Source organism: Heteronotia binoei, chromosome 8 (genome assembly GCF_032191835.1).
Source record: "Heteronotia binoei isolate CCM8104 ecotype False Entrance Well chromosome 8, APGP_CSIRO_Hbin_v1, whole genome shotgun sequence".
Taxonomy (NCBI): domain Eukaryota; kingdom Metazoa; phylum Chordata; class Lepidosauria; order Squamata; family Gekkonidae; genus Heteronotia; species Heteronotia binoei.
This window is the reverse complement of record NC_083230.1, coordinates 11209570-11234007: the sequence shown is the minus strand read 5'-3', so window position 1 is coordinate 11234007 and position 24438 is coordinate 11209570. Positions and strand designations below refer to the sequence as shown.

Genomic DNA, 24438 nt, shown 5'->3' with positions numbered 1-24438 from the left:
CGCCCTACGCAAATGCCTAGGTCCAGGGCTTTTTTTGTACAAAAAGCCCAGCAGGAACTCATAAGCATATTAGACCACATTCCCTGGTATTAGCATATTAGGCCACACCATCTGGGATAATCAAGTGCAAACTGAACTGGTGGTAGCTGGCTCCCACCCCTGCCACCCCTCCCTCCCTTCATGCAGAAACTGCAGTTGCTCCCAGAGAGACAGAGAAGGGGAAAGAAATGGGGGAAGAAATGGAAAGAAAAGGCAATAAATGGGGGAAGAAAGAGTAATAAAGGAAAATAAAGAAAGGGAGAAGAGAGCCTTTAATAGTATTCACAAAGTGGCTGAAGGAAAAACTCAAGACCAGTATTTACATATTGATTTTAATATAACAAAAGGCAATATCGATACAAAATTAATTACTTTATTTTAGCCCCTGATATTTCTAACTCCAAACACATTTTTGCTTAGTTTTACAATTAATAACTTATCAACAGCATATTTTAGACACAATTCAGGCTTCTAGCTGTGATAATAAAAGTATCTCATTAAAATTTAGCATTTAAAGAGCCAGAGCTTTCTATTTTTCCTAGCAGCAACAAGTCACACATTGTTCCTCATCATATAGTCATAGTTTACATTGCACAGTTATTTCAAAGTTCTCAAGTATGTCATGCCCAGTACCTAAGTAAAATACTTTGACAGCTAAACACACACATATAAGTGAAACTCTTACAAGTTTAGAGGTGAATTTTGGGGTCTAGAAGATCAGAACTTCAATAGAGGAGAATCCAAATTTTCTTTATTTCCTTCTGGACTGAGGTAAATAAGAGGAGAGCTCAGGTCTACTAGCTGGAATCAGAAAAAAAAATGGTAAAAATTGTTTTAATTTATCTTTGTACTTTTGGAATGTCATTTACTAATTGGTCTAGGGCAATATTCTTGCTTTTCTAGACACTGTCACACATCAACACAGAAGTCAAATTATTAGCTTGCTATGGCTAACTAATGTCAGCCCTAGTTACCATTACAACTTTAGCTCCTGAAGGTCACATGTGTGCTTAGACAATCTTTGTACCCACCATAAAGAGATATCTGATTGTAAGCAGTTAACCAAGAATAATTGCGAAGTCAACAAAAACACATTCACATAAAATACATGAAAAAGAGGAAAATAAATGGAGATTTGCCTCACCTGTTCTGTCAGCTTCAGTGGAGGGGCTTTAATCATTTCAGGAGTATTAAAGAAATCAATGAGAGGCTTATTTTCACATTCCAGCGGAGCAACTAGTGCTGTATCTATCCCAATGTCTATCAATAAACCCTAGAAAACAAAAGTGTTCCAGATATTTATTGAGCTTCTTGCAGTAACTAGAGCTGAAATTCCATCATGAACAAAATGACAATATGACGATTGACTCCAAAATACACCTTCCTGTTGGCCTAGATTCGGGTATCTAGATTTGGACTTCTTCATGAGACTGCCTTGTACCTTCTTAAAACCACTACCTGAGCTAACTTTCGTGACCACACGATATGTAGCAGGCAGCCATATAACAGCAGTACAGTTATTGACTTATATTTAATCAACACCCCCAAAATCTGGATCTATTCTTTACAAATCTTAGCAGGCTGCAACTTTTCTACACAGCACAAACTCAAAAAAGAGATTTTTTGGGGGGGAGGGGGACTACTTTAATAAAGGTATTTCACAAGGATGTTCTTCCATCAAACGCTGCTTATCAAGGAAAGACACTGGAAGACACCAGAGTGGTTTCCACCTGAAACCTCTCTGAAGCGGATGCTTCATACTTAATTGAGCAGTCTGGCTTTCTAAGACAACAAAATTGCAGCTTACCTCCTTAGGTGCTATTTCTTTAGCTGTTTGTTTATTTTCAAATAAGCCCTGTTTGAGTGAAGGGGCCTTCTCTGGTGAAAAATCAAGTGCAACAGACACAGCTTGAGGAGGAAATAAATCTCCTTCAGTGGAAGAAGTTGATGAATTTTTGTCTGCCTGTATGTTGCTTTCGTCTGCCCTTCTAGAACTACAGAGGAAGAGAGAAGTTTTGAAATCTCTACACAGAATCTGGCCAAGTAAACGCAAGCAATTCCAACTGTTTTGCAAGAACAATAATTGAGATTTGATTCTGCACATGCACACACCGCCTTAGTTCTGCAGAACATGTATAATGCATAGAAATATGCATTACACACACACTGCATAAAAAAAATCTGCAAATTGTGTTACATAATGTGTAAGATGCACCTTGTTTGATAAAAGAGCTTAGTGGAAATCCCATTTGGAACTTTATGCGTAACCAGCCAAATTACATTTTACAAGTACAACTCGAGAGCCGCGGATTTCCTTCTAAGGACTCTAAAGAAATCTGCGTTCCCATGCAAGAGCCTAATCCTAGATCAACGGTCCCCAAACTTTGAGCCTGCAGGCACATTTGGAATTCTGACAAGGCATAGTGAGTGCAGCAACAAAATGGCTGCCACAGGAGACGAAGCCAACCATGAAATGATTGCCACAGCTTAACTTCAGTAACACAGTATAGATCATTGTGCTGTGGTAGTAGCTGCTACCAAAGCAACATTTTTTAAAAATCTGCAAAGAATCAAATCTTCAGTAGTCAAACAAGAAGCTTTACTGGGGGAAAGCCTTACCCAGCCCCACCCACTTCCTAAAGACAGGCACTGGAAAAGGTGTTGCAGGGTGCCATGTTAGGGACCCTTATCCTACATTATCTAGATGTTTTGAACTTCGAAGCAGCTAAAACACTCCAAGGCTCCCACCAGCACAGAGAAGATCCCACCAGCAGATTACAGAAGATACTAGCTAGTGACTTTGAAAGATAGGTCATGTGAATGCTAAGATGGAGAGCGCAGGACTGAGAGGACAAGTAGAATTCATGACAACATACATGCATAGCATTGATTGCATTTTACTAAAGGCTAGATTTACCTAGCTGCTGAAGGTTTTTTTGATAGATTGCTGGAAACTTGACGAACAGGTAGAAGGTTGGGTGATGACAATGATCTAGGTGCAGTTTTGGGTGTCCTTCCTGGAATTCCTGACATACGACGGCCAAGGGGTGTAGGCAATCCAGAAAGTTTTATATTTGCAGGAGTTGAGATAGACTTTATGGACGAACAGGAATTTAACATAGTCTGTTCTTCCAGCTGTTTGACATGTGGGCTAACTGCAACATTGCTAGAAAGATACATGCAGAGGTTTTAGAAGTTTCAAGAAAACCACAGCTGAAATATTCCATCTTCACTTAAAAGTGCATTCAGAATAAAATTCAAGGCAGTCCAACGGCTAAATACCAATAATTTTTTTCTGTAAGGCAGGCTTACACTACTTTACTAATGTATTATCTCTTCCATCTAGCAGCAGCTCTCTAGGTTCTCAGGAAAGAGAAGTCCTGTCACAGCAAAATCTAACTTCAGCAGTCCTGTGGGCAGGCTTTAAAAACTCCTTCTAGATATTTACCTGAGCTGTTTGTGGTCTGCAAATTGTCCAATTTGTATCCCAAATTTAGAACGGCTGACAAAAATCCAAGCCTGTTATGAGGAATAAGAAGACACCCTTTCCAGCTAAGGGTACTGTACCACAGGACAGCCTACAAATAAAAGTGACGCCGCTGCATCGACGGCATCAAGCGCAAAGGTTTACCCATTTTGAACCCCAAGTCCAAGTTCCACTCAGCATTCTTTAACAGGGAAAGCAGTGAACAGATCCAACACATTCAACAGCAAATACAAGAATATATCAATTCTGTCCTAAGGTGTGACCTACCAAGTCAGACTACCGTCACCACCTAGACCATAAAATTTTAAAATATGTACATGCTGGGGAATAGGGGCAATCATATAGGACTGCTGTGGTCAAAGAGACCTCTCAGCCCTGCTTGTGAGCAGCTCCCGGGGTTGCAAGTTCTCCAGACACTGCTCCAAGTCACTCCTCACAAAGTTTCTGACAATACTACCAATGCCTGTACAGAATGGCCCAAGAGAAGAGCACAGACAGAGGCGCACAGGTATGTTAAAAGTATGAAAAAGAGATTACCTTCCAACATTGTCACACAATAGGAACGCAATTGGTTTCAATGCTCTCACTGCTCCATTTGCTGATGACATACCTAAGAGAAAAGACATGATTCCAGAGGTTACTTTACACTTCCCAAACATACGAACATAAGAGAAGCCATGTTGGATCAGGCCAATGGCCCATCTAGTCCAACACTCTGCGTCACATAAGAACATAAGAGAAGCCCTGCTGGATCAGGGCAATGGCCCATCCAGTCCAACACTCTGTGTCACATAAGAACATAAGAGAAGCCATGTTGGATCAGGCCAATGGCCCATCCAGTCCAACACTCTGTGTCACATAAGAACATAAGAGAAGCCCTGTTGGATCAGGCCAGTGGCCCATCCAATCCAACACTCTGTGTCACATAAGAACATAAGAGAAGCCATGTTGGATCAGGCCAATCGCCCATCCAGTCCAACACTATGTGTCACATAAGAACATAAGAGAAGCCATGTTGGATCAGGCCAATGGCCCATCCAGTCCAACACTCTGTGTCACATAAGAACATAAGAGAAGCCTTGTTGGATCAGGCCAGTGGCCCATCCAGTCCAACACTCTGTGTCACATAAGAACATAAGAGAAGCCATGTTGGATCAGGCCAATGGCCCATCTAGTCCAACACTCTGTGTCACATAAGAACATAAGAGAAGCCATGTTGGATCAGGCCAATGGCCCATCCAGTCCAACACTCTGCGTCACATAAGAACATAAGAGAAGCCCTGTTGGATCAGGCCAATGGCCCATCCAGTCCAACACTCTGCGTCACATAAGAACATAAGAGAAGCCCTGTTGGATCAGGCCAATCGCCCATCCAGTCCAACACTCTGTGTCACATACGAACATAAGAGAAGCCATGTTGGATCAGGCCAATGGCCCATCTAGTCCAACACTCTGCGTCACAGTGGCCAAATTTTATATATATATATATACACACACACACACTGTGGCTAATAGCCACTGATGGACCTCTGCTCCATATTTTTATCTAAACCCCTCTTGAAGGTGGCCATGCTTGTGGCCGCCACCACTTTCTGTGGCAGTGAATTCCACATGTTAATCGCCCTATTAACATATTCATTTCCTCAGTTGAATCCTAATCCATCATAAAGTGCTGAGTAAAAAAAAATCCCCAAGGTATTTTAATGAAACCGGTGTAGTTGAAACCCTTAGATCAGGTTAGTATAATATAATAATAATAATAATTTTTTATTTCTATCCCGCCCTCCCCGCCGGAGCAGGCTCAGGGCGGCTCACAACATAAAACACACATTACATCAGTTATAATTATAAAACACGGTTAAAACAATTACAAAGTATTAAAATTCACATAACAGTATGGCGTTATAACAGGTTTCAATAAATTCCAGAAGTAAAAACATTTCAAGAATAAAAGCATTTCTAGCAGCATATCTAGTTTTGTCACAGTTTTTTCACTAATTTTTTCGCTAGTTGAAGGCCATCTTGAAAAGGTGGGTCTTACAGGCCCTACGGAATCCCTCTAAACATCGTATGGCCCTCACCTCCTCAGGGAGTTGGTTCCACAGTAGTGGAGCAGTAATAGAGAAGGCCCGGTCCCGGGTGGCTTTCAGTCTGGCCTCCCTTGGCCCAGGGATATTCAGCTGGTTTTTCCCAGATGACCTCAGTGCCCTCTGGGGCTCATAAGGGGAGAGACGGTCCCTTAGGTAGGTAGGTCCTCGGCCATATAGGGCTTTAAAGGTAATAACCAGCACCTTGTAGCGAACTCGGTACGCCACTGGCAACCAGTGCAGTCCGCGCAGCCCCGGCTGTATGTGCTCCCACCTTGGGAGCCCCAGCAACAGCCTAGCCGCCGCGTTCTGCACCAGCTGCAGCCGCCGAATTCGGCACAAGGGCAGCCCCATGTAGAGGGCGTTGCAGTAGTCCAGTCTCGAGGTGACCGTAGCATGGATCACTGTTGCTAGGTCACGGCGCTCCAGGTTAGGTGTGATGTTTTCACTAAGTAAGCATTTCGTTTGTGTTTTATTTCTAGGTTTTAATGTGGAGTTTTATATGTATGTTGCTGTGATTTAAAGTGCAGGCCTGTGGAGTAAGAGAGAGGCTGGATGGGTGAATGAAGTGTGTTATGATTGGATAGTAGCTGCACTCTAGGAGGCAGAGTTGACTGGTTTGTTCTGAGAGGCTTTGTGTAGAAGAGTTCATGGAGAATGTGCGGAAAAAAGACTGAGTAAGAGAAATCTGTGTTCTGTGCAGAAGTCATGAGCCTAAGTGGCAAGCGAAGAAAATAAGCTTGCATGGAAATTATGAGCCTAAGCGGCAAGTGAGAAAATAAACTTTTGTGGCTAGGTCTGTTTAAGGAACTTCAGAGAAACCGGAACTGTACACCTATCTGATACTATCATGCTTAATACCCATACAGAAATTGTCACACCTGAATAAACTCTTTATGTTTAAATGAAAACAGCTGCTATATTTAAAGTAAAGGTGCCTTTTTACCTCAGAGCCACCCACGCAATTAACAGAATAACTGTTCTGTTATTCTGTTAATTGTAACAAAGCCATCCTGCTCTTTAGATCCAACTAAGAATTCTAAGGCTTTGGTAGCAGTGAAAATAAGTCAGGAACGCCAAGGAAGGCAAGGAGGCAGCATAACACAGGTCACTACGGAGAGGTGTTTTACAAAGATTACATATCAGAGGGCTCACAGAAAAGAGTGAAAATGTTACATTAATATTCTTACCATCCTTCATGGAGGGTGCCATTTTATTCTCAGAACAGGAACTGCCTCTTTTTTCTAGCGTTATGCTTTTTTGCGATACTTTTTGCAGTCTAGGATCCAAACTCGTTCCTCGAATCCCACTGCCTGAAGTCTTGGATTCAAAAGCAGCTTTGTATTTGGCTACATTCACTGACGGGTTTCCTTTCATAGCGCAGGTTGATCTCTCTTGCTTCCCAGATGCATCTGAATGGGAAGCATGCGGAGATGACACCCTCATAGGTCGAACCATAGCTACCTTGGTTGTGCCAGAGGAGACCTCAGATCCACATGTAGAAGTTTTTGCAACAGTATTTGCTTTAACTAGAAGATAAAATTGCATCACTTGACATTAATATAGAATCAGTGAACACAGCATTTTAAAAACACCATGGAAGAGTCAGGTCCCAACTGGGAAACTTATAATGAAGATGAAGATGAAGAAGAAGATGAAGATATTGGATTTATATCCCGCCCTCCACTCCGAAGAGTCTCACAGCGGCTCACAATCTCCTTTACCTTCCTCCCCCACAACAGACACGCTGTGAGGTAGATGAAGATATTGGATTTATATCCCGCCCTCCACTCCGAAGAGTCTCAGAGCGGCTCACAATCTCCTTTACCTTCCTCCCCCACAACAGACACGCTGTGAGGTAGATGAAGATATTGGATTTATATCCCGCCCTCCACTCCGAAGAGTCTCAGAGCGGCTCACAATCTCCTTTCCCTTCCTCCCCCACAACAGACACCATGTGAGGTGGGTGGGGCTGGAGAGGCCTCTCACAGCAGCTGCCCTTTCAAGGACAACCTCTGCCAGAGCTATGGCTGACCCAAGGCCATTCCAGCAGGTGCAAGTGGAGGAGGGGGGAATCAAACCCAGTTCTCCCAGATAAGAGTCCGCACACTTAACCACTACACCAAACTGAAATCTGGATTTCAGTAATGGAATACAGAAATAAAAGAACCGTGGTGTCATGATCCTGGGCCTAGTGAGGCCTACAGACTCCAGAGAAGCCTGTGTAAGAGCAGCTGCAGGATCCCAGGATCCCTTCTATCCCTCTGATTGGGTGAAAACAGTTTTGGAGGGAAAACAGGCCCAGAGGGGTGGGACCTGGGAGGAAAGTATACCGTCAAGCTACGGATAGGGTAGTTCACACTGGAGAGGCTACATGGAGAGGGTGGTTCTCTCTGGAAAAGGCTGAGTTGACAGATTGCTGCTGGGGAGAGATCCCTCACCCAAAGGGGGTGGTGAGTATTTGGCATTAGAAGGGAAAATTTAGGTAGCTGTGTCAGGGTTTTTATTTCTTTGTACCAAACCTTTACTGTTTCATTATTCACTGTTGCACTAAAAAGCTTTACAACCCACTTGATTTTGAGCACTTATAATAAACCTGTTGTTATCGTTAAACTGTCTGGGTCCTCACATCTCTTCGGTCACGGTTACAGGTATTTGCTAATAGGGAAGATATAGGGGTTGGGTGGGTGGGTGAGTGCTCTGGGCCCTCCCATACAGACCCTTACCAGAGTGGTGGCAGCCAGCAGAGGCCCTTTCTGATCCCCTGCTGTGTGACACATGGGTAGAAGGTACAGTTTTATTTGATGTCTCAGAGTGGCTAAACGTGCCAAAAGAGATGTTTAACTTACAAATTACATAATTATTGTATTGCTTTATAATGAATTATGTTAATTGCAGGAACTTTTCAGAATCAGGCATCTGATGCATTTGGGCCACTGCTATCTTAAATGTCAGTAAGTTAGCATTTTGTGCTTGGATTTATGGTCTTGTCCAAAGCATTCATATCCGGAGCCAATAAAAAAGGTTCAGTGTTCTCAAGACCAAGGATGCCATTAGCTCAGGAAACAAGGTAAAGCAAGAAAAGCACAGCATGACCAATGATAGAGACAGACACATTCCTAGGTTCAATTCCATCACAAGTGACAGAAGGAATTATCAGATATGAATTCTGAGATCTCCAGTGCCATGGTTACTTTGATGTCATCTGCATTATCTAGAACAGGGGTCCTCAAACTACGGCCCGCGGGCCAGATGCGGCCCGCCGGGTTATGGCAAAATCAGACTGGAAGTGACGTTCGACCTAAACTTGCATTAGCAACGCACACTTCCGGCACTGGGCTGAGGCGGCAGAGACAGAGTGTGAGGTGATACCGAGGTGAGGTGAGTTCCCAGGCCGGGGTGTGTGGTGTGGGGAAGGGAGAGAGATGCAGAAGACGGAGAACTGACGGCCCGCGGCCTTGTACAGTAACGGCAGTTCGGCCCTCCAACAGTCTGAGGGACAGTGAACTGGCCCCTTATTTAAAAAGTTTGAGGACCCCTGATCTAGAACTTACAGAACTTACTGCTGGGGGAGTGCGTCATGGTTACAGCATGTTTTGTATGCAGCTCTTCACAAACAGCTTGAGGCCTGATCTCCCTGTAACACATACATTCTTCTGATTCTTTGAGCTAAACACACCTATTACTGGGTCCAAGATGCCCAATGAGCAATCATTTGCAGAGTTTGAGTTTAAAACCACTGAAATCCAGAGCCTTAGACTGGAGTAACTCTACATCGAATTGCACTTTAAGAACAGACATGAGAGCTCCTTATTTGTAATGGAACAAGATGAGACAACACTTGAGAAACCTAATGAGCATCATACCCAGCAAAAACAAAACAAAAACTTGAATACCAGAGCTGGATAATTACCAGGAATCACCATTTACAGAGTAAGACCTTAAGACCATCTTCCTTGTAATACCTTCTGCCTTACATTCAACAAGTTAACAGTTTACATGCTAGTTGATTAGAGTTCTCATCAGTGTAATTAGAGATTGGACTAGGATCTGGGACATCCAGGTTCAAATTCCCACTGTGCTAAGGAAGTTTGCTGTGTGATTTTGGGTCAGTCGCATCTTCAGCCTAAACTACCTCAAAGCGCTGTTGTGAGGACAAGGAGAAGAGAATGCTTTATGCTGCTTTGGGTCTCCTTTATAAATGAAGTAAACAAATAAATGCTGGTGCATGACCACTACTAGCGCCACACTGCTTACCTTTCCCTCTTTTAGGGGAGATGGACAGACTTGAATTCAAGCTTGAGTTCATACTGGAAAGTGAGGATGATGACGAAGATAAAATGTTCCTCCGCATTTGAACATCATTAGGTGGCTTCAGTTGTGTTGCCTTTATACTTCGCTAGGAAGACATTAAGAGCTCTTAAGTCTAACAAACCTCAAACACAGACATGTGCATATTTACTTGGAAGTAAACCCTTTTTGTGCCCAACAATACTTACTCCCAAGTCAGTATGCACATGGTTGTATTTTCACTGTAGCACTGTCCTACAGAAATAAAAAAGCAACCCCCAATAACCAGGTGCTCCCCACTGAAGTTCTACAGATCCAAATAACATACTCTGCAAGTTGCTGCTTCCATAATATTTACAGCCAGCATTTTCTGCAGATACACAACTGTCAAGAAGCCATACAACATACATACATTGGCAGACATTCACATTATTTATAGTCCACCTTTCTCACTAGACTCAGGCAGCTTACAGAGGAAAAAGTCAATACAATCAATAGGATGTTCATTGAACTATGCAATAGGAATTAGGGTTGTAGAACTGATCAGAAGCCTAAAAAACAGATCTAAAGCAAAACAAATATTAGAATGATGCATTAAATAATGCAAAAATTGCAAGTAGGATCCTAATTTCAGCACGCTACACACAGTAGCACAGACCACAGCCCCATATCAGTTATCTAAGTAACTTTGTGAAACACTTAGTACACTGTGATTCTATTGCCTGTGTAGAAAACCCCTCGAATAATTCAGTTTTGCACAGTTTGTGGAAAGCCAAATGAATGTTCCTTAGGCAGAACATTCCAAAAGGTGGGGAATGCAGAAGGCACATGTACAGGCAGCTGTTGATTTTGTCCATTTGCAGGTCGGCAAATTTTGCCCATTTACAGAAGATCCTGTTCCCAAGAGAAAAGCTGTTGTGATGGAGTGTAGGGGGAGAGGTGATCTCACCAATATGAGGGTCCAAGGCCATGAAAGGCTTTGTATGTGGCAGTCAATACCTTAAATTGTAAAACTTTAACAAAACATTCACATTTTTTTTTAATTCCCCTGGATAATTCAGTTTGCACACAATTGCCTTTATTTTACTAAGCCCATGTATTTTCAAGTTACATATACTGAGCCCCCCACCCCAAAGTGAATCAGACCCAAATCTATATCTCTAGAACAGGGGTGGCCAAACTTGTTCAATGTAAGAGCCACATAGAATTTATTTATTTATTTTATTTCTGCACTGCACATTTAATATCCTGCCTCCTCCCCAAACAGCTCAGAGCGGCTTCCAACAATATTAAAACCACTACAATAAATAAAATAAGTTAAATATCAATAAAATCATCCACCATACTATAAAACAGGCGTCATACACGGCATTCAATAATATACAACAGTCAATAATAATAATAGTGGCCGTGTGGCCTATTGATCTCAAAATATTCTTGTTGTGAAAGACCCACAGGGAGACCAGTCACTCTTGCCAGAGGCATTGAGCTATTAACTGAAGGCCATCCAGAAAAGCTCGGTCTTACAGGCCCTGCGGAATTGAAGCAAGTCCCACAGGGTCCTGGTCTCCTCTGACAGCTCATTCCATAGTACAGGAGCCAGAGCTGAAAAAGCCCTGGCTCTAGTTGAAGCCAGCCTGACTTCCTTCAGGCCGAGGACAGATAAACAATTTGTGAACTCGACTGCAGTGCTCTCCGGGGAATGTACGGGGAAAGGGGGTCAGGTATGCTGGCCCCTGGCCATATTGGGCTTTGAAAGTAAGAACTCGTACTTTGAAGCAAACCCGGTATGCCATAGGTAGCCAGTGCAGTTGTTGCAACGCTGGTCTTATGTGCTCTCTCTGGGGCGTCCCAGGAGAATCCTTGCAGCTGCATGTTGCACTACCTGTAGCTTCTGCACTAGGACCAAGGGTAGCCCCATGTAGAGAGAATTACAGTAATCCAATCTAGAGGTGACCAAAACATGGATCACCATAGCCAGGTCGCCGCGGTCGAGGTAGGGTACCAACTGCCTGATCGACTGCAGGCGATAAAAGGCTGCTCTGGCTGTGGATGCCACCTGGGCCTCCATAGATAGGGAGGTACCCAGGAACACTTCCAAACCCCTAACCTCCCATGCTGGCACCAAATGGGCCCCACCTCCAGACTGCCGTGCCCCAGGACCTCTGTCTTTGCTGGATTCAGTTTCAACCAGCTCTGTCTGATCCAACCAGCCACAGCTTGCAACCAGCCAGGTCAAGATTTATTGGCACATCATTAGGACCGCCATCCCACATCAGATAGGGCTGGGTGTCATCCCAAACCCATGCCTCCAGGCGACTTTGGCGAGGGGGCGCATATAGATGCTGAATGGCGTTGGGGAGAGTACTGCCCCCTGTGGCACCCCACAATCAAGTGGGTGTCTCTGGGAGATTTCTCCACCAAGTGCCACCCTTTATCACTGACCTTGGAGAAAGGAGACCAGCAATTGTAAAGCTGTCCCCATAATCCCCATGTTGGCAAGGCGGTGAATCAGCAGCTGATGATCGACCGTATCAAAAGCAGCCAAAAGATCTAATAGCATCAGCAATGCTGAACCGCCTTGATCCAAGTGTTGCCAGAGATTGTCAGTGAGACTGACTAAAGCCGTTTCTGTGTCATGACCTGGGCGGAAACCAGACTGGAAAGGATCTAATACAGAAGTATCATCCAGAAAGCTCTGCAGATGACTCACCACAGCCCTTTCAATAATCTTGCCCAAAAAGGGCAAGTTGGACACCGGCTGATAGAATGAAGAGCGAGGAAGGAAGAAAGGAAGGCAAATAGATTGGGGGGAAGGAGAGGTGGAAATAAAGCAACTTTAAATGCATGCTTCAAGATGCCAGTTGGCTTGGCTCAGAGAAGTGAGTTAGAGACAAATGCCTTCTCCAAGCCAGCCGATGGGGAGGTGGGGGCTTCGAGAGCCACACAAAATGTGCAAAAGAGCCACATCTGGCTCCAGAGCCGCTGTTTGGCCACCCCCGCTCTATAACATTCCACTCCAAAAGGTTCTTTGTTCATCACATTCTCTTGTATGGATTTTGCAGAAAGACTTCCTACACTGGTCCAACACTTCCTATACTTGACCTAATCCCAATGCAGACACACACGGCACATTGATTCTCTGCACAGGAAAGGAGACCAGGCATGATTGTGCTTGCCTCCTCGATTGCCTGTCCATCTGTAGAGTGGAAACTGTGCAGAGGAAATGGCCATGTGCACCCCCACTCCCAACGATCAGCAACGTTCTAAAAGCAGCATTGCTGATAACTGAGGAGAGGGGGGGTATGTGTGGCTACTTCTTCCACGCAGTCTCACTCCGCAGATGATCTTGCAACTAGGGAAGCAGGGCGTGGGGCCAACATGACCACGCTGTAAGGCGAGTCAACAAACCTGGGCTGGGGCCATACCAGACTCTAATATTACAGGCATAAAACTGAGGCGAATGAAAACTGGAGAAGTCATTATTGGTCAGCAATAGAGGTAGGTGTTGCACCTTCATTTAGTGCAACCAATCACCTTGCCAGGAGTAAGAAGACTTCTCTTGTCTTGTATCACTGAAGAGATTTTGGCATCGGGAACAATACTTGATTTGCTAGAGAGCAGGTCTTCAAGCGATCCCATGCTTTTCAAGTGTCTCCTGCCGGAAGGATAATGGGGGCTATCTTGTTCTGGCTGCAAGATTAAAAAAACCAATTAGAGGCCATAACCTGAAAGACTGTAGTCTGCTTATTAACTCAGCTGTTCCAATTATCTGCTCAACACCATTTCGAGTAACTCTTTAAAATAGGGTCAGATGATCACTTACTGGAAGTCCACGGCTGTGACAAAGCAGACATATAGTATTATCAGACCAGTTGGTATGCACACTCAGACAACCCGAAAACCAGCAAAATCACTCAATTCACATGCAGACCAGCCCGAAGAAAATATTAGAAGAAGATGATATTGGATTTATATCTCGCCCTCCACTCCGAAGAGTCTCAGAGCGGCTCACAATCTCCTTTACCTTCCTCCCCAACAACAGACACCTTGTGAGATAGAGGAAGATATTGGATTTATAGCCTGCCCTCCACTCCTAAGAGTCTCAGAGTGGCTCACAATCTCCTTTACCTTCCTCCCCCACAACAGTCACCCTGTGAGGTAGATGAAGATATTGGATTTATATCCCGCCCTCCACTCCGAAGAGTCTCAGAGCGGCTCACAATCTCCTTTACCTTCCCCCCCCCCACAACAGACACCCTGTGAGGTAGATGAAGATATTGGATTTATATCCCGCCCTCCACTCCGAAGAGTCTCAGAGCGGCTCACAATCTCCTTTTCCTCCCCCCCCCCCACAACAGACGCCCTGTGAGGTAGATGAAGATATTGGATTTATATCCCACCCTCCACTCCGAAGAGTCTCAGAGCGGCTCACAATCTCCTTTACCTTCCTCCCCCACAACAGACACCCTGTGAGGTAGATGAAGATATTGGATTTATATCCCACCCTCCACTCCGAAGAGTCTCAGAGCGGCTCACAATCTCCTTTACCTTCCTCCCCCACAACAGACACCCTGTGAGGTGGGTGGGGCTGGAGAGGGCTCTCCCAGCAGCTGCCTTTCAAGGACAACCTCTGCCAGAGCTATGGCTGACCCAAGGCCATTCCAGCAGGTGCAAGTGGAGGAGTGGGGAATCAAACCCGGTTCTCCCAGATAAGAGTCCGCACACTTCACCACTACACCAAACCGGCTCTCCGGTTAGTTGAGATAATAGCAAGTTTTCATGCACATAGTCACCTCATGGAGCTGTTGGTCAGACACTGGAACGTATCTCTGGGAATCTCAAGCTGAGAGGCAATAAGTCCCAAGGCTATAGACATTATGTGGTGGTTATTTTGGCTGGCCTGCTCCTGTAAACTTGGCCACATACTATTCACTTAAATTCCTGCTTCCTTCCAGACCTTACTTTTCTGCGGAAGGCAGATGATTATTTTCCTACTGCTGGTACACCCATATTCATGCCCTTACACTTTAAAAAATTCTGACGAACATCTGGGGAGAATACTGAAAAAGCAGGGAGAAATATCTACATCCGCTCAAGTTAAAGCAAAGACATTTCATTTAAGGAGATCCAAAAACTGATCGTGGCAACTGATTAACAGCCTCCATGGGTTGCTGTGAAAACAAAACAGAAGAACAATGCACATGGCCCAGGAGAAAAGGGTGATATAAAATACTAGACAGGAAATATTTTTACCTGTTCCACTGCTAAGTTGCTTCCAAGCACATATGAAGTGTTTACAGTCTGCAGCTTGCTTGATTTTTTATAATCTTTGTCAACACAACCTTGCACTACCTGTCCAGTGAATGATTTGGGAAATTTGTCTGTTATAGGACTGCAGACTTTCCGAGGCATTAGTGGAGAATGCAAGTTGTTGTCCATCACTTGTACCAGTTGCCTTGAATGCTTCTGAAAGGAAGGCAGAAGCTGAGATACTGGGCTTTCCTGCACGCAATATGTCTCTCTCTTTACAGCTCTGGGTGTTCTCTCTGCTTTAATACCAGTGTCGAAAATTTTCAGTTTGGACTTGGATTCTTGCACAAATTTCTCCACAGACTCATGTCTCTGACCTCCCGCCTGGTTAGCATGGAGTCTTTTAGTTTTGCTTCCACTTTGGAGCTGAAGAGCCACGAGGTGAGCTTCTTTAACAACCTCTGCAAACTTCTCCTCGGCAAGTGGGCTCCACAATAGGTTATCTGCAGGTGACGGCGAGATGCTCCCTTTAGCCCCATCACAGGCTTCAACAGATACTGCAATGCATTTCTCTTTATGGCCCATGGGTCCAACAAATACTTCGTCCTCGTTTTCACTAAAATAGACAACATCAGTCAAACATCTGGTAAACCTACCCCGTGAGTACCAAAAAGTACAGTGCATTTTGTGTTTACCTTGAAGGAGACAGTGAAAGGTCAAAATCAAATTTTTCATCAGAGAGACGGAGAAAGTCTGAAATTACAACGGTACATCATTTATTGGTACGAATGACATTTTCTCTGGTTCAAATGCTAACATATTACTTTTAGTCATACTGAAACCTTCACCTTCAAGAGCCAAGCAGAGTCTGCACCTTCATCCTCTCCCCACACCCAAAGTAGGTTTCTGACTCTGTCAAAATCAACAGTATTGAACATCTATCCAGCAAATTCGTATGGACAGGTCAGTGCAAGAGCACAAAGGCAGCAAATCCAAAAGGCTATCAAATTAGGGTCTTAACGGTAATTCTGTATTTAATTGAATCCAAGTGATTGGTATTGACAACCACAAGGATCAGTTCAGTACTACCACTAATGTAAAAGGTGAAATAATCAGTTGAGTAATCCAAATTCAGATAGCTTTGCTTATGAAAAACTAAGTGCTATACCAACGGTACAATTCAATGATGTGAGGGTACCTCGGTGGGAACATGTACGGCCTGGGCTGAAGGAACTGCACTGGCTTCCAATTATATTCCGAGTTCGCTACAAGGTGCTGGTCATTACCTTTAAAGCCCTATATGGCTGAGGACCTGCCTACCTTAGGGACCGCCTCTCTCCACATGTTCCCCAGAGAGCACTAAGATCTAGCTCCCAAAGTCTTTTAAGGATCCCTGGACCAAAGGAGGCCAAACTGAAAGTAACGAGAGAGCAGGCCTTCTCTATAATGGCCCCCCACTGGTGGAATCAACTACCGGAGGAAGTGTGAGCCCTGCGGGACTTTAATCAATTCCGCAGGGCTTGCAAAACCACCCTCTTTCTGCAAGCTTATAAGGAACCCTGAAAGCGACATCTAGCCATCGGAACATATCTATTGAATACAGCACCTTAATTTATTGTAGTTTTAAATTTTTATGTAACTGTTTTTAAATATATTTATTAGCTGTATTTTAAAATTGTTTTATGTAAAATCATGGTGTATACCATGTCCTGTTAGCCGCCCTGAGCCTGCTTCGGCGGGGAGGGAGGGATACAAATAAAATTTATTATTATTATTATTAAAGGCAGTGGAAATCGTTAAAAGGGGATCGATACATAGAAGAGAGGCGCTTCAATGGATACTAGCCAAAGGAACTTCCATGTCCAGAGGCTTTCTTCTAAATACTAGTGCTAGAAAGCAATTTAAGGGCACTCCTTGGCCCATATGCCTTGTTTGTTGGCAGCTGGTTGACCACTGTGTGGAAAAGAATGCTGGACTAGATAAACCATTGGTCTGATTCAGCAGGCACCTGTTATGTTCTTATCAAACTAAAGATTAAAGAAAACAGAAGAGACACATTGATTACAGAGTCAATAACCTACAACATGTGATCCAGATTAGTTGCCCAGAGATTTCAGGCACCTTTTCTGCCTACAGTACATTATGGGTCAGACGGTAAAAAAGGTTGATCAAGGTGGAAAGGGATGAGAAGTCCTCTATCAGAACTTAAAACTTGGTTATTTGGCTTTCTGGTTCCCCCTAAAAACTAATTAGCCACCAATTCCTTGTGCACTTGTCTACAGCTTAACTTAGTGACTCCAAATTAACATCAAGCTGACCCCACTACAGTCACTTTAAAGTAACTAGAATGGAGAAGGACAGTGGCTCAGTGGTAGAGCATCTGCTTGGGAAGCAGAAGGTCCCAGGTTCAATCCCTGATATCTCCAAAAAAGGGTCCAGGCAAATAGGTGTGAAAAACCTCAGCTCGAGACCCTAGACAGCCGCTGCCAGTCTGAGTAGACAATACTGACTTTGATGGACCAAAGGTCTGATTCAGTATAAGGCAGCTTCATATGTTCATATGTGACATTATAGTAGTCAGTATCTTACCACCTACCATTATTGATGCACTCATCAGGTTTGGTTTCTGTCATTTTACATTTTGAAGCAATGACCAGTTTTCTTTCTTCCATGGTATAACTACAAAGAGAGTTTCCACACCACACATTAACTCAGTTTATTAAACACCAAAGCAAGCCCCAGATTATAATGCTGGTTCCAAAAAGCTGCTCCTGTTGCTGCTAAAATCCTTTAATGGGCAGCCTAAGCTATAAAGAAATCCTTTCTTCCCAAAATAGGGGTTACTAAAGAAATCAGAGAGCAATTATGCATACGTTGTGTATTTGACACTCAGTGCAACCAGGCAGTGTGGGGAGAATCATGTACTTGTTCTACATGGCATCGTAGATCTTAATCATTCCCCTCTACTTGCAGCAAATATAACCTGGATTGAAGCAGTTTGCTTATAATAGTGATGAGGACCCTTCCTTTGGGCAAAGAATCAGATCACCTAAGCCAAGGGTGTCAAACATGTGGCCCAGGGGCCAAATGGATGAGGATGAGGGCTCCTATCAGCCCCCCAAGCAACTGGCTGTCATCTGCTTCCTTCTCCCTCTCCCTTCCTTCTGCATTGCAGCTTGCCTTGCCAGGCTTGCTCAATTGCACAGGAGCTGCAGAGCAGGGAGGAAGGGGGGAGGGAGAGTTTGCTTTGCCAGGCTCTCAATTGCTCAGCACAGATACTAAGCCAAGCCTGCCTTCCTTCTGTTGGCTGAGACTCCCCTCCCCCCCCCCCCACCCCGCTCCTGGTCCCCTGGGGAAAAAAGGAACTGTAATGGAATTTCTATTTAGATCATCCTATTGCAAAACATTGCAAAAGAACTCTGGGAGGCAATCTTCTTTGCAAGCTCGAGTTGCAGCAAGACTCTGTAACAAGGAAGCCTTATTCCTTAATACAATAGAAAGGAGCAAAATTAGCACCTTAACAGACTTAGAAAATTTATGGAAAGTGTGAGCTTTTGTGAGTCACTGCTCATTTCTTCTGGGATCAAGTGAGCAGTGAATCACAAAAGCTCATGCCCTGCCACAAATTTTGTTATTTTTAAGGTGCTACTGGACTATTGCTCTTCTCTACTGCAACAAACTTAACAGGGCTACCCATCTTGATCGCATTCCTTGATAGTGACTGAAACTGGAAGGCATGACATATCCAATAATCTGCTGCATCCACCTGCAAACAAGCATCTTCACATTTCAAAGAGAGTTCAGACAACATAATGCAATTTGCATTGTTTTGTTCATTAGAGACCTTTTGTGCTTGTCCAAATTGTTGTTTTAAAAATATATTTTGTAATTCACCTTGAGGCTTAGGGAGTTGAAGCTAATATAATAGCAATAAAAATTACTTCCTTCTAAAACAGGGCTCCATCTTCAACTTCCTCATAAAGATATGTGCTTTTCCTACTTTGAGTACCACTTGGATTTGGGGAAACAAAGGTCTGGCTCTGCTTCGCCAAGCTTTCAGCAGGCTCCACTACTTTCCAGGGTGGGGTCCAATGACAAAGATTCCCTATAAGCCGGCTTCTTTCTTTCCTAGGTGAAATTTCTGCTTGCCACAGTCTATTCTCACATATCTGAGATTAGGAAACAGTATTTCTCCCAATTCTGGATGCAGGTCAAACAAAGTTCAGAGATTCCTCAACACACACCCCACCCCCCTACCTCGCCCTCCTAAAATTTACACATTACCGGTAGGGTGGCCAAGTCCAATTCAAGAAATAGCTAGGGACTCTGGGGGTGGGGCCAGGAGACTTTGGGGGTGGGGCCAGGAGACATTGGGGTGGAGCCAAGATCAAGGCTGTGACAAGCATCATTGAACTCCAAAGGGAGTTCTGGCCATCACATCTAAAGGGAGGGCACACCTTTTCAATGCCTTCCTTCCATAGGAAATAATGAAGGATAAGGGCACCTTCTTTCAGGGCTCATAGAATTGGACCCCCTGGTCCAATCTTTTTGAAACTTGGGGGGTACTTTGGGGAGAGGCACTAGATGCTCTACTGAAAATTTGGTGCCTCTACCCCCCCCAAAAAAGCCCCCCCCCCAGAGACCCACAGATCAATTCTCCAAGATTTTCTATAGGAATAAATCTCCCTAGGGAATAACAGAGTTCCTAGCAGATATTTCCCTCCCATTCTGATGACCCTGTAGCAGGGGGGGGGGGGGGCTCCAAACCGGGGATCCCCTGCCCCCACCTGGGGATTGGCAACTTTAATTACCGGCTAAGTTATCTCCGGGAGAGTTTCCTTATGCCCTGAGCTGCATATAAAACGTCTGCATCAGTTCAAACACGGAGTCACAGCTTTGCAAGCAAGCAAGCAAGCATGCATGCATGTACCTGTGCAGGGTCGCCTGGCCCCGCCGTTCAAAGACCTCGCCACGCCTTCGCCTCTCCCCTCCACGCCCCCGGCCAGCTACACCTGGGAGGCGATGCCGCGGCGCCCTCCCGCTTCCGCCGACTCCTCAGCAGCCCGCTAAAGTCGCCCAGAATTTTGAACAGGGAGCTCCGCCTCCCTGTCTTATACGAAACCTTCTTATTGGTGGATTTAAACGACGCTCGCGACCCGGAACCGATTCTGTTCGAACGGTCAGGGGTTAAAAACAAAAAAAAGCAAGCTTCCGAGCCGGAACCTGTCGCTCAGTGCATTGTGGGATATGTAGTTTGCAGCCCTTCGTCTCCTTTCTGCACAGGAAGCCGTCGCGTCTCCTCGGAAACCGCGGACGTAGGGAAATGTGTAATGCTCTGTGACCCACAGAAATATCCCGAGAGGGTCCTGTTCGTAGTCCGTCAGCACGCTCGCAATTCTCCCTGCACTGGGAAAACGTCCTGTGTGCTCCAGCTGTTTGTTTCAATCGCCCTCCCTACAACTCCGGAAGATAGATTTAAAATTATAGGTAGTGTCTGCTAGCTCAAGTTCACCAAGTGAACCTCACGTTGACTAGCGATTTAAATATAGGGTTGCCAAGTCCACTTTCAGAAATATCTGGGGACTTTGGGGGTGGAGCCAGGAGACTTTGGGGGAGGAGCCAGGAGACATTGGGGTGGAGCCAAGATCAAGGCTGCGACAAGCATCATTGAACTCCAAAGGGAGTTCTGGCCATCGCATTTTAAGGGACCACACATCTTTTAAATCCCTTCCCTCCATAGGAAATAATGAAGGATAGGGGCACATTCTTTTGGGGCTCATAGAATTGCACCCCCTGGTCCAATCTTTTTGAAACTTGGGGGGTATTTTGGGGAGAGGCACTAGATGCTGTACTGAAAATTTGGTGCCTCTACCTCAACAGCCCCCCCCCAGAGCCCCGCGGATCAATTCTCTATTATTTTCTATGGGAATAAATCTCCCTAGTGAATAATAGAGTTCCCAGCAGACATTTTCCTCTTCTCCCCCCGCTGACAACCCTGGAGCAGGGGGGAGGGGGAGGGCCTCCAAACCGGGGGATCCCCTGCCCCCACCTGAGGATTGGCAACCCTATCCGGAAGATAGATTTAAAATTATAGGTAGTGTCCGCTAGCTCAAGTTCACCAAGTGAACCTCACGTTGACTAATGATTTAAATATGGGCCTTCTACCCACCATCTTAGAACCATAGAGTTGGAAGTGACCTCCACGGTCATCGAGACCAACCCCTTGCACAATGCAGGAAATTCACAAATCTCTCCCCCCCCCCTCCTCCCTTGCTAGGTCCGACTCAAAAAATTTTGGGGGACGTTGGATGTGGACTGTGTGGAGCCTGGAGCAAGGTTGTACCAAGGGAGTTCTGGCCATCGCATTTCAAGGGACTGCACACCTTTTAAATGCCTTTCCTCCATTTGGAATGATGGATAGGGGCACCTTATTTTGGGGCTCATTATAGAATTGGACCCCCTGGTCCAATTTTTTTTGAAACTTGGGTGTTTTGAGGAGAGGCACTAGATGCTATGCTGAAAATTTGGCACCTCTACCTCAAAAAATAGCCACCCGATACCTGCAGATCAATTCTCCATTATACCCTGTGGGAATCAGTATCCATAGGGTATAATGGAGTGCCCAGTAGACATTTCCCTCTCCCTTTCCCTTGCTTTCTGATGATCCTGAAGCAGGGGAGGGCCTCCAAACTGGGGGATCCCCTGCCCCCAACTGGGAACTGGCAACTCTATCTCACACCCAGTGACCCTGTTCAATGCCCAGAGGATGGTAAAAATCTTCCAGAATCCCTGGCCAATCTGGGCTGGAGAAAAATTGCTTTCTGACCGCAAAGCAACAATCAACACTTCCCTGGACATGTAAGAAAAAGCCGTGAGAGCTAAACACTTATGCAGCCCTCCTTCCTGCCCTCTTTCTCATGATCTGCCTAAGATCACAGAATCAGCATTGCACACAATCCAGAACTGTAAGACTGCTCAATATCTTAGCTAGTGCTGCTCTCTCATGATAAAGTGAGAATCCAGCTCAAGTGAGTTGGCCCTGGGTTGCTAAGGTAATTTCATGGGGATATCTGAAAACAGTCTTCTTGGACTGTTATTGCAAAGCATGTTTCCGCAGACGTTTGGTCATAAGATTGCCAACTCCATGTTGGAAAATTCCTAGAGATTTTGGGGGTGGTGTGGAGATGTCTGGTCATTTGAAGATCTGCTGTAGTACTGGAAGATCTTTTGGTCCCAGGGTGACATTTGGATTAGCATTCCAGTAGGTGTACTTTCTTAGGTAAAAAGGTAAAGATAGTTCCCTGTGCAAAGAGCCCCGTGGTGCAGAGTGGCAAAGCTGCAGTACTGCAGTTGGAGCCCTCTGCTCATGACCTGAGTTTGATCCCAACGGAAGCTGGTTCAGGTAACCGGCTCCAGGTTGACTCAGCCTTCCATCCTTCCAAGGTCGGTAAAATGAGCACCCAGCTTGCTGGGGGGAAAGTGTAGATGACTGGGGAAGGCAATGGCAAATCACCCCATAAAAAGTCTGCCGTGTGAAAACGTTGTGATGCAACGTCAACCCAGAGTCGAAAACGACAGGTGCTTTCACAGGGGACTACCTTTCACCTTTAGTTCCCTGTGCAAGCACCAGTTTCTGACTCTGGGGTGATGTCACATCACAACGTTTTCATGGCAGACTTTTTATTGGGTGGTTTTGCCATTGCCTTCCCCAGTCGTCTACACTTTCCGCCCAGCAAGCTGGGTACTCGTTTTACCGACCTCGGAAGGATAATCCTTCCAATGGGCCCATTGTGTGACTTTTGAGCACATGTTGGAAAAGCAGCAGTATGAAGACGGATAGTTGGGTGTGGTACCTCTTGTCCAGTGCAGAGAAGTCTTCACCCCTAGATCCCTGCCTGCGGTGCCTTTCCCTTCACTGACAGATCTATCATCCATAAGACTGGCAACCCTAGCTCTGAGTAGTATCTTTTTTCTTTCCAGCCAGTTTGGTGTAGTAGTTAAGTGTGTGAATTTTAATCTGGGAGAACTGGGTTTGATTTCCCACTTTTCCACATGCACATGCACATCTCTTGGAGAACAGGAGAGGTGCCGGAAGACTGGAGGTGGGCGAATGTTGTCCCCATTTTCAAGAAGGGGAAAATGGAGGATCCAGGTAACTACCGACCCATCAGCTTGACATCTATACCTGGAAAAGTTTTAGAACAAATCATCAGTCAGTCAGTCCTGGAACATTTAGAAAGGATGGATGTGATTACTAAGATTGCATGCTCCCTGACACCAAGCCAGTCTAAACTGCGTTCCTGCTTTTTTTTTTTTTTTAAAGAGCCCTGATTAGTTAAAATAATAATAATAATAGCTAAATAATAATAATAAAAAAATAATAATAAAAGCTAAAATGTGTAAGTTATAGAAATTCTGACATTTTTGGAAAGATGTCAGAGCTGTTGATTTACATTTGTACAAGCCATTAATAATTGCTAAGATGGCTTTTGAATTCTTGGTGAAGAAGCAGGAAAATTTGAGTATTTTGGGGGGTAACAAAAGGCAGACTTGGCCCTCATTTAAAAAAAAAGCTTAGTGGGTTTCTCAAGAACAAGTCATGTCAGACTAACTTGATCTCTTTTTTGAGAAAGTGACTACCTTGCTGGATCAGGGGAATGCTGTAGACGTCGTTTCTCTTGATTTCAGTAAGGGTTTTGATAAGGTTCCACATGCTATCCTTGTTGACAAGTTGGTAAAATGTGGTTTGGATCCTGTTACCGTTAGGTGGATCTGTAACTGGTTGACAGATCGCACCTAAAGAGTACTTGTGAATGGTTCCTCATCCTCTTGGAGAGGAGTGACAAGTGGAGTGCCTCAGGGATCTTCTCCTGGGACCTCTTTTGTTCAACATCTTTATCAATGATTTGGATGAAGGAATAGAGGGAATGCTCATTAATTTGCCAATGATACTAAATTGGGAGGAGTTGCAAATACAGTAGAAGACAGAAACAGGATACAGGATGACCTTGACAGGCTGGAAAACTGGGCTAAAACCAATAAAATGAATTTTAACAGGGATAAATGTAAAGTTCTGCATTTAGGTAGGAAAAATCCCATGCATGGTTATAGGATGGGGAAGACTTGTCTTAGCAGTAGTAGGTGTGAAAAGGATCTCGAGGTCTTAGTGGATCATACGCTGAACATGAGTCAACAGTGTGATGCGGTGGCTAAAAAGGCAAATGCAATTTTGGGCTGTATCAACAGAAGTATAGTGTCGAGATCACATGATGTGATAGTATC

The 24438-nt window shown here is 44.6% G+C and overlaps 1 protein-coding gene across 1 annotated transcript; it reads right to left on the bottom strand.

The window, feature by feature from the left end:
* Positions 1-357: 357 nt before the first annotated feature.
* Positions 358-17847, bottom strand: GTSE1 (G2 and S-phase expressed 1). The gene is made up of 11 exons (XM_060244765.1): positions 17753-17847; positions 15852-15909; positions 15160-15772; positions 13441-13596; positions 9871-10012; positions 6804-7142; positions 4064-4136; positions 2957-3205; positions 1847-2033; positions 1184-1312; positions 358-840 (listed from the first exon to the last, which is right to left on the bottom strand). The coding sequence occupies exons 1-11, from the start codon at positions 17826-17828 to the stop codon at positions 757-759; spliced, it is 2106 nt and encodes a 701-aa protein (XP_060100748.1). The 5' UTR covers positions 17829-17847; the 3' UTR covers positions 358-756.
* Between the last annotated feature and the right edge of the window lie 6591 nt (positions 17848-24438).